The 12,440-nt window shown below is 41.6% G+C and overlaps 1 protein-coding gene across 1 annotated transcript in view; it reads right to left on the bottom strand.

The window, feature by feature from the left end:
• Window positions 1-10,307: 10,307 nt before the first annotated feature.
• Window positions 10,308-12,440, bottom strand: part of Mgam2 (maltase-glucoamylase 2 (putative)) — a 79,964-nt gene continuing 77,831 nt past the window's right edge. The window contains exon 50 of the mRNA XM_078027885.1: window positions 10,308-12,339. Coding sequence (XP_077884011.1) covers window positions 11,159-12,339 — 1,181 coding nt within the window. The 3' untranslated portion in view covers window positions 10,308-11,158. The remainder of the gene's footprint in view (window positions 12,340-12,440) is intronic.

The following is a 12,440-nucleotide window of genomic DNA, read 5'->3' as shown; positions in this document are numbered from 1 at the left end:
TCCTCAGGCTATGCCACAGCCTTGCCCTCAGGTTGCTTCTATAGAGTTCAAGTGCCCCCAGGTGCTGCAGCCAGAACCCCCAGGGCCCTCTCTGCCCAGGTCCTGGCCCAGCAATCCCCAGACACTGTTTCTCCTTTCCTTCAACTTCATGTTCCTCCTTGGCTTGCTTTTGTTCATTTCATTTCCCTCCCTCTTCTGATCTCAGCATTTGCTCATCATGCACATATTTATCAAGCAATATCTGTGCACTTCCAGAAGCAGGCGCTACTGAAATGAACAGGAAATAGGACAAGCACCCTTCTTCCCTTGTGGGGCTACAGTTAAGTGTCCACAAGCCCTTTAGTAGCTATTTTCCCCTTAGACTTGCACTGTCCATCTTGAAGGCTGACTGCCTCAAGAAAGAAATTATATGTATGCAGCCAATAATTTGTTAAAGGGTCACATTCATATCACACGTATGTGGACAGAAAGCGAAGGTGAACACTGCTGAGAAAATGTTTCAAAATACTCCCACAGAGGTTGAGTGCCTAAACCAGATGGCTTCAAGATCCCTCTCAGCCACAGTTCTGTGACTGCAGTCTCCTGATCACCTAATAGCACACGACACCAGGAAGATGCCAAGTTGAAATGGAAACAGGTGACCCCAACTTTCTCCAAGAATGTGCTGTCACTTGGCCTGCATGTCATCCTTCATCTTGCAAGGGTCTCCAAGCTCACTTTGCCCCTGACTTAATTTTCTCCTCTTACTAAAACTCCATATTAAATGTGGAGGATAAATAAAAGATTCATTCCCTCTTATAACTCTATGGTTCCCTGAGGTCAAAAGGAATCACAGGTTAATGTTTACAGTGACTCTGTCTTATGTGGAATAAGGATATTTGATACAAATTCAAATTTATAGAACAATTGCAAGAATTCTCTGTGTCCTTCATCTAGATCTTTACCCAGATCTATCCATGATACGCATCCGTCCCATTTTTGGGTCTCTTCTTGTCTCTTCTGTAGGGGGCCACCCTGAGCTACTTGAAAAGCCTCTAGTTGGCCTTGGAACCAAGGAGATTTGGGGTCTGGCATTGCAGGTCATTTTGTGACTTCTCCCACTCAATGGATTACACAAAGCATGTGACCTCAGTCTTTGCTTGGCTAGAGTGGCTGCTCTGTAGCTCCAGACTTGGGCGTTACCTGGTGGGCTTGGACAGCCCTCCTCCTACCTTACTTGGCAAAAGAGCATTCCATGAAAATCCTCTGAAGCCCTCTTGTATAAATAAAGCAAACACGTGGCTCTTCTCAATCTCCTTCCAGTGTGGAAGCAGGATTCCTAAGGTCACAGAGCTGTCCCACCCTGCTTTTTGAAAACTACTTTCTGTGTCCTATGATTTTTTCACTGTATGGGAATAAAGGTGTGTGGCATCCATAATACAGTTCACCAATGACCAATATTATTCATTTTCTAATTAATCATATATTTAAGTAATTTTATAAAAGACCAGATTTTTCTCAAGTGAATTTAGAAAAATCTGAATAAGATCATAGAAATTGATATTATCATAAATTATAAAATGCCAAGAAGAAAAATATAAGCTCCAGTCTAGTTTGAAATTAGAGTATCTTATATTACTATTTTTTTTAGTTTTATTGATTTTATTTTTTTTAATACACAACAGTGGAATGCATTACAGTTCTTATTACACATATAGACTACAGTTTTTCATATCTTTGTATATAGAGTATGTTCATGCCAATTCATGCCTTTATAATGTACTTTTTGCATTACAATTTTTATTACTCATTCATACCACAATTTACCTCTATTTGTATATAAAGTATGTTATAGTTATCATATGGTAAAACTTCTAGACTTGGGTGAAAGCAGCTCTTCTGAAGAGACTTTGAATATCTTATGTTTAAATGAGTCAGCCATCTCTGGTTCAATGTGTCCATCAAAAGTTTGTGTGTTAGGAACTTAATCCCTGCATTCATGTGTCAGTAGAACTTGGAGGTGAGGTCCTCCACTTACAGCCCCCTTCTCTCACTCACTAACTACATCAGCCTCTGGGTAACTCCCATGATCCACATAATGCCCCACACAGCCCCAGCCTAGCCTCACTCACACCATTCTCTCTCAAACTTCTCCACAAAGAACTTTTTAAAATGTTTTTGTGAGTGCATTGTAGTTATATATAATAGTTGGGTTCATTTTGACATAATCAGACATGCATACAATTCACAGAGACCTTTTGAAAACAACAAACTCCCAGTTGGGCCTCAGACAGCACGTACCAGCTCCTTACAATAAGAGAGGGAGGTGGGTTATACACTGGCTTTTCAAACTGCTTTCATTTTTCTTTCAAACCCCAGCTCCTTTGCAAAACTTGTGACAAGAACTTTATTGCCCATTGTGGCTACTGGTACTGCCATGGCTTCTCCACTCACCTCCCACCCACGCAGACAATTATAGCCATCTCTGTCTACGTCACCTTTTACTTCCAGCAAGGTCAGCCCTCCATGTGAGCAAGCCGCCCTACCCCACCCCACCTGCCTGCTGCCCCTGTTCCTGTGCACTCACTCTATTTAAGTCCTGTCCCTCCTCTCCATGGCTGGATCCATATCCAGAATCAGAACTGCTTCCTTACAAACACCCCTGCCTTTTTTCATCCTCTTTCCATCCTATATGCACACCAGCGTCTCCTTCAGGATCTGGCTTTCTGTTTGCTTGCTTTCCCCGACTCGTCTGTGTAGTGCCACTGGAGAAGCAGCAGCCCTCCGGTGTGCTCACATCAAATTCACTTACAACACAGCCGTCCATCCTAATGTGAGTCCCTGTCCTTTTGTGGTCCTGCTCCCCTCTCCGGCATGACTGTTACACCTTTCTCAAGCTTCCAACAACCGCTCCCTATCCTCTGATTCCCAGCCGATGGCCTCATCAAACACTTCAGAGAAACAACAGATCATCAAACAAGGAGAAACACCTCACCCTGCCCACACCAATTTCACTACCCTGCCTGCACTGCACTCGCGTATTTTTCTTGCTCTCCTGTGGGAATGCAAAACAATTTTTTTCTGCTTCAAAGGCAAACCTGTTCAATAGGACCTGGGCACCATCTCCTCTGTTTCTCAGTGATTTTGCTCCTATAAAAATACTCCATGGACCATTTCCACTTGTTGGAACACTTGGCTTCTCACCTCTTGGTATACTCCCTGCACCCAGCACGCACCTAGTTTTCTTTGTACCTGCTATTCCCTCTCATCATTGGTTTCCTTTGCTGGCCTCTCTTCCTCTTCTAGATCTCTAAATGTTGGCATAGCCCAGGGCACTAATCTCAATCTCGTGTGTGTGTGTGTGTGTGTGTGTGTGTGTGTGTGTGTGTGTGTGTGCAAGCCCGCATGTGTGCTTTGATGTACATGTGCCTTAAGTGTGTCCCCTACAGGTGCTGCAAGCTTAGTTCCCAGGGTGGTGATATGGAAGGTAATGGTACCTTTAACCGATGGCACCATAATAAGAGGTATTTAAGTCATTGGGGGATTCTTCCCTGAAAAAGATTAATTCTGTTCACAGGGAGTTTATTCCCATAAGAATGGGTTGTTAAGAGCAAGACTGGCACCTCCCAGGTTTCCAGCTTCCTCTCTTGCCATGTGATCTCCTCTTGATGCTATTGATCATGATGTGATATGGATAAGGGAGCTTCACCAGAGCCAAACAGCTGGGGCTGCCTGATCTTGAATTCTTGGTCTCCAAATCTGTGAGCTAAAATAAGCTTCAAATACTGTGTTACAATGACAGGAAATGGATTGATACCATATATGAAAATTTATATACATTTATCCCTCAAGTTAATATAATTGAGTCCCACCGCTCAAATACTAGCTCTATACTAATGATCCCAAATTTATCTCCAGCCAGGATTCCCCAGCTTCGGAGTTATAGCTCAGCAGTAAAGCACTTGCCTAGCATGTGCTCAATCCTCAGCCCCACCCCCACATAAAGATAAATAAAATAAAGATATCGTGTCCATCTACAACTAAAAAAAATGTTAAAAATGAATTCCCCAGTTTTGAACTCTGTTCATAATCTTACAATCTACTTAATACCTACCTTTAGATATCTGAAAGTCATATTACATTTAGCATGGCCAAAAGTGATCTCTCAGATCCTCATCCTAACCCTCCAATTTCAGGTCACCCACTTTGTGCCCTGATAAGAACTGCAGAGAAGCTCGTATTGTACCCTAACAGGTGGCTTGCCATGGTTTCATAGATGTTGGTGTGATGCTCCTGAGTCAGACAAAGGACTTTCTGACACCACAGGCAGCCTGAGCTTCCTGCTTCTATCAGTCCCATTTGCCTCTGAGACACATGAGCTCATGCAAATGTGGGCCAAGATGGATATAGCTCACAGAATGGTTTTGTGTCACATTTGAGGTACCCTGAATTTAGGAAATCCCAACCTTTTAAAAGGACTTCTAGTAAATATGCCCTATTTTTGTCTTAGAGGGAGCCTTAATGATTTATTCCAAAACATGTTTTACTATTTATATCATATGTTGGGAAAACATAAATAAGTAGGAAAAAAAATATGTTCAGGTTAGTGAGAAGCAAGAGTGTCCTGTACACACCTTAGTGCTGGCCACAGTCAGCTTTGGAAAAGCTTTGGTAACCTTCTCTGCCAGGGCAGGAGGCAGGCCAAAGCTCACTGAGCATTGGGACTCACATTAGTGAGTGGATTGCCTCAGGTTATAATATAATTAGGAGAATACAGTGAAACACTGGTTCGTTCAGTGTCATTGCACAAACCAAAGAACATTTTACTGGCAGAAATATGTTTGCCATAGGAAATGATCCTAATAAATACAGACATATTCAATAGTCAGTATGAACCCTGTTAACCTTTTCAAAGCCCTTCTTTTCTGTTGTTCATGCATGTAATTCTCAACTAGAGCTCTGTGTTAGCTTTTTTTCTGTGTGACACCTTTGGACCTGAAGATTATTTTACACCATGATTTTTTCAGCTCACAGTCAGCTGGATCCGTTGCTTTGGACCTAAGATGAGGCATGAGGGAAGAAAATTGTCTGCCCCATGGCAGCAGAGAGGCAGACACAGAAAGAGAGAGGAAGGAGCTGGGCACAATAAATACCCTTCCAGTAGCTGGTTCTGGAAGACTCAGAAGTAGCCAGATCCTGCTTGGTATGGTGACACAGGTCTGTGATCCCAGCTACTCAGGAGGCTGAGGCAGGAGGATCATAAGTTTGAGGATAGTCTGAGGAACTTAGCAAGAGTGTCTCAAAATAAAAGTTAAACGCCAAGAAAAGGGGGTGTGGCTCAGTTTTTGCCAGGGACCAAAAGGGAGTTCTCCTTCAAAGAATAGCCTGACAGTTACAAGAAACAGCCCCCTAGGAGACATCTCGCCTGGGAGACACCCTGCAGCCATCCATCTCCCTGAGACATCCTGCGGCCATCTGTCTTCCTGAAACATCCTGCGCTATCTCACCTTGTGAAGACTTCCAGCAACTGCCTATAAGAGAGCTCCCCCCATCCCCAGCCCATAAATACCCCTGTGTGAACAATAAAAGTTTGCAGCTTGATCAGAACTTTTCTCTTGCTGTCACCCTTCGTGTCCCTTGTCCCTTCATTCCTCCCCATCTAGGTTCACTGCCCACGTTGATGTGTCCTGCAGGACGGGACAAATGTTGGAGACATTGTCCAGCATGTGCAAGGCCCTGAGTTCAATCCTCAGTACTGAGGGAAGTAAACAGCAAGCTAATATTTGTTTTGACTCCTTCCCTCTGTAGTTGCATGAAGATGGTCCATCCCCTGCTCCAGACTTTGGGCAGCATCTTTACCTTTTAGTGACACCCCTCCCCCCCCCGCCGCCATGGATGCTGAGTTGGAGTCCTTTTCCTTAACAGTATCTCATCAGACTCCATCACTTAGTGATGGGACAGGGGATCATGGTCTGTGCTTCCACACTCCCGACTCTCAGTTCTCCTCTATAGATGGGAATTACAGGAAAAGACAAAGTAGTCTCAGTGATTAATACTGTGGCAAAGCATCTGTATCCTTGGTGTGACAAGCTCCCAGTGTTATTTTCTTCCTTTAGGCATATTCTGTGAGTTTTTCAAAACTCCCTTTTGCAGCAACTAGTACAGGGTGGGATGCAAGAGACCTGACCTGTTTTGATCTCTTCCACTCCCAATCTTAGTTTCTACTTTGGCTGGTCTATCCCATAGACTCTTATCACTGGGATCCCCTGGCTTATAGGGCATGCTTCTTTGTGACAGCTATGGCCCAGCCACATTCCACCACACCACCTAAGGATCTCATTTCCTGGCTACATTGAACACTGTGAGAGTCTAGGCTGCAGGAAAGCTGCCCTGGCTCTACATCCACCATCAGAGAGACTTCGATCCTTGCCACCTCCAGAATTCTCATACAATGTGTAGGACCCACCTCAATTTCCCCTATTCCTCAAATGTTCCTTAGTCCCTCTAGCCTCTAGTAAAAATCTTGTTAATGCAAAATTTTCCATCATCTATATTTCCATTGGAAAACTAATCATGCGCATTACAATGGCTTGAACACCCTGGGAGATGCAGAAATTCTGGTGACCTTTGCCCATATTCCATACTCCACTATGTTACTTAAGGAGGCTAGGACTTTCTGCAGTTCAGTAAGTGCCCAGATGTAAGTCAGAAGCCAGTTTCAGCTTTCCACAGACTCTCAATCTCTGTAAGCGCTTATTCTATGCCTTTCATGCAGTGTACACTCCATGACCCCAAATACGCTGGGGTCTCCCTCTGTAAAGGTACAAGTGAGGGAGTTCATGACCAAGCCCATAGAGGGAATATGAAATCAAAGCATGCTTTTAGCTCTGTGGACTCTGCTTGAATAAACACCCTTCCAATCCTCACTCAAACGTCATTTATCAAATGATTGGCTGTGGACATTAAACTTGAACCTTTTCTCCCACTATAATTCTCTGCTATAAAAAGAGTAGCCTATTTTTTAAATCAGCTAATTATACTATATGAAGTTGCTTTCTTTGTCTAATTCACTCCCCACCAGAAATGCTTTCTCACGATCTTTTTTTTTTTACATTTTTATTTATTTTTACATGAGCTCTCTTATTATTATTATTATTATTATCTTTTGCATTACAATTCTTAATACACCTTTATACCACAATTTATCATATCTCTGTATATTAGATATGTTGACACCAAATTCACTTCTTCATACATGTATTTTGTACAACGATGAAGATCTCCTTCCACCATCCATGCAATTCCCCTTCTCCCTCTCTTTCCCTCCCATCCCTCTTCCCTATCTAGAGGTAATCTTCTTCCCATGCTCTTCCTCCCTACCTCATTTTGTGTTGCTCCCCTTATATCAGAGAAGATATTTTGCATTTGTTTTTTTGGGGGGATTGGCACACAATCTTTTCTGTACCATTGAACACATCCCAAATTCCCCTATTCCTTAAATTGTTTCTTAGTCCCTCTAGCCTCTAGTGAATATCTTGTTAATCCAAAACATCCATCATCTATATTTTTCACTGAAAAATTAATCATACACTATGAATACAATAATTCTCACATGGTTGATAAGAATAGTGTTTGCATAGTGACAAAATAAAGTTTAAGTGAATAATATAATGTAACATATTACATTATATTATATTAGAGTATCAATTGTAATACTGACAATAACTGTGCACAGGGATAATTGTGTGGGTGGAAACATCTAAATATCAGAAGTGTAGAAAAATAAATGTATTTATATTTAGAACATGATTTGCAATACACAGTGCAGAATTAAAATCACCTACGTGAGTGGCCCAGTGAGGTAACAGACTAATAAATAAAGTTTTCAAGTCATTGTAGGTCACAGAAGTTTCCTTGGATCTTATAAATTAGGGTCCATGCATAAGTTTTACCGTGTTGCCACTGTGTGATAGTTTGGAACTGGGATGTCCCCAAAAGCTCAAGTTAAAAGGCTTGTTCCCACTGTTGGTGCTACTGGGAGGTGCTGGAAACTTGAGGGGGTGGTCACAGAGGACTTGCTCTTGAAGGTTATTTTTCCCTTGCCTCTGGCCCTGTTTCCTTGCCACCATGAAGTAGCAGCTTTTCTCTGATATTCCATCCCTGCCCTGATGTCTCTCTCATCACAAACCCAGAACCTGCTGAGCCAAGTGACCATGGACTGAATGGAACCTCTGACACCATGAGCCAAAATGAATCTTTCCTTATCTGATTTAGTTTCCTCAGGTGTCTTGTCACAGTGATAGAAAGCTATCTCACACACAGTGGTAAGTAAGCATTGTCCCCGTGTTTTCCAAACCTGGTTTGGGAACCACTCCCCTTGCACTGACTCAAATGTATTCAGATATTTGACCAAGTCCAGGATTTTGTTTGAATTGTTTTATTTTTCAGAGTACTTCTTCCATTCTTGTAATTATGGTCCACTTACATGTACAAAGGGGTTGGGTTTCAGCAACTTCGGTGCTGTTTATTAGAGCAAACGCATCCGGTTTTCCAAATCTCAAGTACTTATAGGGAGGCCTTTGGCCAAGATTCAGCTGGAAGCAGCATCTTCTGGGGCCTTAGGACACTGAGCACTTTATTTTGTCTGAGTTTGGTACCAACAAGACAAGTACACTGGGGTCTCCCTCTGTAAAGGTACAAGGGAGGGAGTTCATGACCAATCCCTTAGAGTTATATAAGTTTTGTTTGGAGGTGGAAAGTCAAGTTGAGGGCCATGTATACTCCAGCATATGGTCTCTTGGCCTTGTAACTTGTGTGCCAAAACCACAAGGCAAATGTAGCTAACTGATGATCCTGTGGCCCTCATGTAGAGCACCACAAAAATGTCCTGACCACAGCACAGCTGTGATGGCCATTCAGAAAACTGGGAAGAAGTGTTTGTAGAAGGTGGTGGATAATCATGAGGAATAAGTCACAGATGCTGGAGATCCTCTGTGCTGTTCAGTAGAGTACCTGGCAGGGACCTGAGAGTGTGAATGTGGTCACCCTAAAGAAGTGGTTCTCAAACTCTGTTCTCAGGCCTTCTTTACATCCAATTCAGTAAAGACACCATGTTTCCTTTATGTGTGTTATATCTGTTAGTATCAACTGCATTCAAATTTAAAATTGAGTCACTCATAAAATATTTTTGTCCTTATTTATTTTTTCATTCATTAAAAATAACAATATATTCCCACATGTTAACATAAATAACATACTTTGTGGAAAAATAACTGTATTTTTCAAAGCACAAAAAAAAACAGTAAAAGGAATGGCACTGTTTTACATTTTGCAAATCCGAATAATATGAGTATCTTGCATAACAGAATAAAACTATATTCTAGCATCTGTCTCTATATTTATCTATTGTGATACAACACAGAATAGAATCTCTGGGAAAAATCTACCATATACTAATGAGAGAATAAGAGTAAGAATAAGAAATAGGCAAATAACAGCTTATTAGAGTGACAATAGTTTTGATCCCAGAGAGTATTGTGGGGCACTGCACAGATTCTGTAACTGCACTTGGAGAAAGCTTTTCTAGAGTTAAACCTTCAACAGCACAAAAGTGGCTGGATTTGGCAATGACCCTGAGTCTACTGAGGGGCCTCTGGGTGATCTGAGGAAGTAATAGGTTGGAGATAAAGTGATGAATTTGTATATAAAAGACCAAGAACATACAAAAGCCTTTTCACACTGAAGGGAGTGTCAAATATCAGTCAAAGGGAAAGCAGGCAGATAAAAGAAAAATAAACAAGATTATGAACTCTGATTCCAGGGTCGACCGCTTCCCATGGGCTGTGTCTTTTCTCTGGGTGATTTCTGGAGAGTCAGAGCTAGTCACTGGTGGTACCAGTAAGGGCCTAGATTCAAAAATAAGATGAATGTGAATGTGCTGGAAGGACTTGAGTGTCCCACACTACAGTAGTGCATGTTGGGCATCCCTAATATGTAAGTCTGAAATTGAAACATTTTGAGCACCAACATGATGCAGCCAGTGAGAAATTTCATACATAAAACCTTGTTCAGGAAAAAAGTAATTAAACATATTATATAAAATGAACTTCGGGCTATATGTATAAGGTATCTATGAAAAATAAAGCATGCTTAGATTCGGATCACATCCCCAAGGTAAGCTTATTCTGTATATACAAATGTTTCGAACTCTGAAAAATACATGAAATCCAAAACACTTCTGGTCCCAAGCATTTCAGAAAAGGGATATTCAACCTATAGTTATCAAATCTGTAGTATCAATAATGCCCATGGAAATAAGGACTGCAAAATTGGGGGAACTGCTTTTTTATTATGTAGAGTCATTTTTATTTTCTGTGATAGCAAAAGGTTTAATATTCATAATTTAATGACTTCAGTGCCTGAAGTCAAGGCATATACAATATCTACAATGATAGCATTTTCCATATATACAGCAACAATGAGAATTTTATGAAAAGCAATATGACTTTTGGCATGTGTGATAGCAAATTTCTATATTGGTAGCCCTGGTACTTAGAAAAGTCCTCAGGAAAATAAAGTGCTATTTTTGCATCATTAATCAAATAATTTGCAATATTAATAACTGTTTTTGGAAAGGTCAATTGAGTGTCATGTGTATCACTACTGCATTTAGTGATACTGTTGTATCATGTCCTGTTACCCAAGAAACAATTTGAGCTATTTCAATAACTACATCTACAAGAACTCGAGTTTTGGGTACTAGTATTCATAGCACCTAATGTCTATAAATATATTATCTGAAAACACCAAGATTGTGTGTGAAGTCTGTAGCAAGGATATAAATATTTAAAGTTTAATTAATAGGGCTATGGAAATAATAACTATGATTAAAAGAATCATGGTACACCATTTGGCTTCTTTGGTGAAAACTTTGTAATGGATGCATTCTTAAACCTGCCTGCAATGTTGACAGTGTTGGAATACCCATATCTGCTCTGGTTAGAGTAAAAATAATGGTGAAAACAGAAAGCATAAGATTGGGTATCCACTGATTGTCTACATATGCAATAGTTGTTTCAAAGGGTTATCTGTAGTAATGACCCGGCTTCAACAGCATTCATGGAGCTAGAGCAGCATTTATGGCACTTGTGATTTCTGTAGATGCAATAACAGAAGCATCCTATGTTATTCTATGAGGAGTGGAAGTATCCAAAGTATATATTGAAATATACAGGATATCTGTGGCACTTGGGATGTAAGAATTTGAAAGGACTGTATAAGTAGTAATTGAATTTGTGGTTTTTGTGTTGAAAATATGTGTAGCCATGGTAGAACTACATACTGTAATGGCATTTCCAGTAGCTTTAGCAGCACATGTGCTGTCTTCAGTGTTTGTGTATGAGAAGTGGCAGATTCTTGAGTACCATGTGGGGTAGTAGAGAAAGTATTCAGTAGAAACACTTGTGGTGCCAAGGTTAAGAGTAGTTGAGTAGTTGGGGCACCTCTGGTGGGAGTATCTACAGTACCTGTGGTGCCTGGTGCTACACAGCATTGTGAGCATTGGTGGTGGTTGGTGTCGGGTATCCCCAGTGCCTGTGGAAGTGGTATTTAAAGCACGAGTGGGGCTATTTTGAGGATAAGTAGCAGTGACTTTTCTGGTATGTTCTATCAGAGATTCATCATCTCTGGTGGCACCAGGGTCACCTATAGGAGGCAGAGCTGACATGCCTTGGTCTGTAGTTTTTACAGAAGTATCATTGGCAGACATAGTAACCATGGCGACTCCTCTGGCTGCATTTGTGTTTCCTGCAATGGTGAGATGTGTAGCATTTGTAGTAAGTGAAACCATAGTCGTGGCTGTAGTGCTTGTGGGAGAAGTTTCAATGGTGCCCTGATTAGGAACATGAGTGGGGATTAATGTTGTGTGACTTAAGACTGGTGTCACAGTAACAGCAGAGCTGGGAGCAGTGAACTCTGTGATTTCAGAGGAGGCAGCTGTAACCTTTGCAGGAGTAGATGCGAAGGAACTCGAGTCTTGGGTACTAGATGGATGTGTGTCAGTAGCAGTTGCTACATCAAAAGTGGTATCTGTGGTGCCAGAGGTTGTACCCTCTGTAGCGGGGCTTTTTTCTAAGTTTGTTGTGACAGGGGAGGTTCCTGGGCCTAGGTCTGAAGATGGTGGCACTGCAGTATCAGTGGGATTAAGAGAGGTGGCAATTGTTCCTTCTGGGGAGAAGGTCGAAACAGAAAGAAGATGACTAGAAGCAACAGTATTTGTAGAAAGAGTACTCACTTCAGGAAGAGTCTTACCCCTGTTGAAACCCCAGGCACTGTAGCGGGAAAAGGATGTGCAACAGGAGACTCACTGCCAGTGCCAGCAACCTTCCTACCTACGGGTGTAGTTCCCGTACAACAGTGGTGTTCAAAGCATCAGTACTATTTTCAGAGAAAGAAGGAGTCAA

Source organism: Ictidomys tridecemlineatus, chromosome 2, assembly GCF_052094955.1.
Source record: "Ictidomys tridecemlineatus isolate mIctTri1 chromosome 2, mIctTri1.hap1, whole genome shotgun sequence".
In the NCBI taxonomy this organism is placed as follows: domain Eukaryota; kingdom Metazoa; phylum Chordata; class Mammalia; order Rodentia; family Sciuridae; genus Ictidomys; species Ictidomys tridecemlineatus.
The sequence above is the reverse complement of the archived record's forward strand: the minus strand, read 5'-3'. Positions and strand labels throughout refer to the sequence as shown.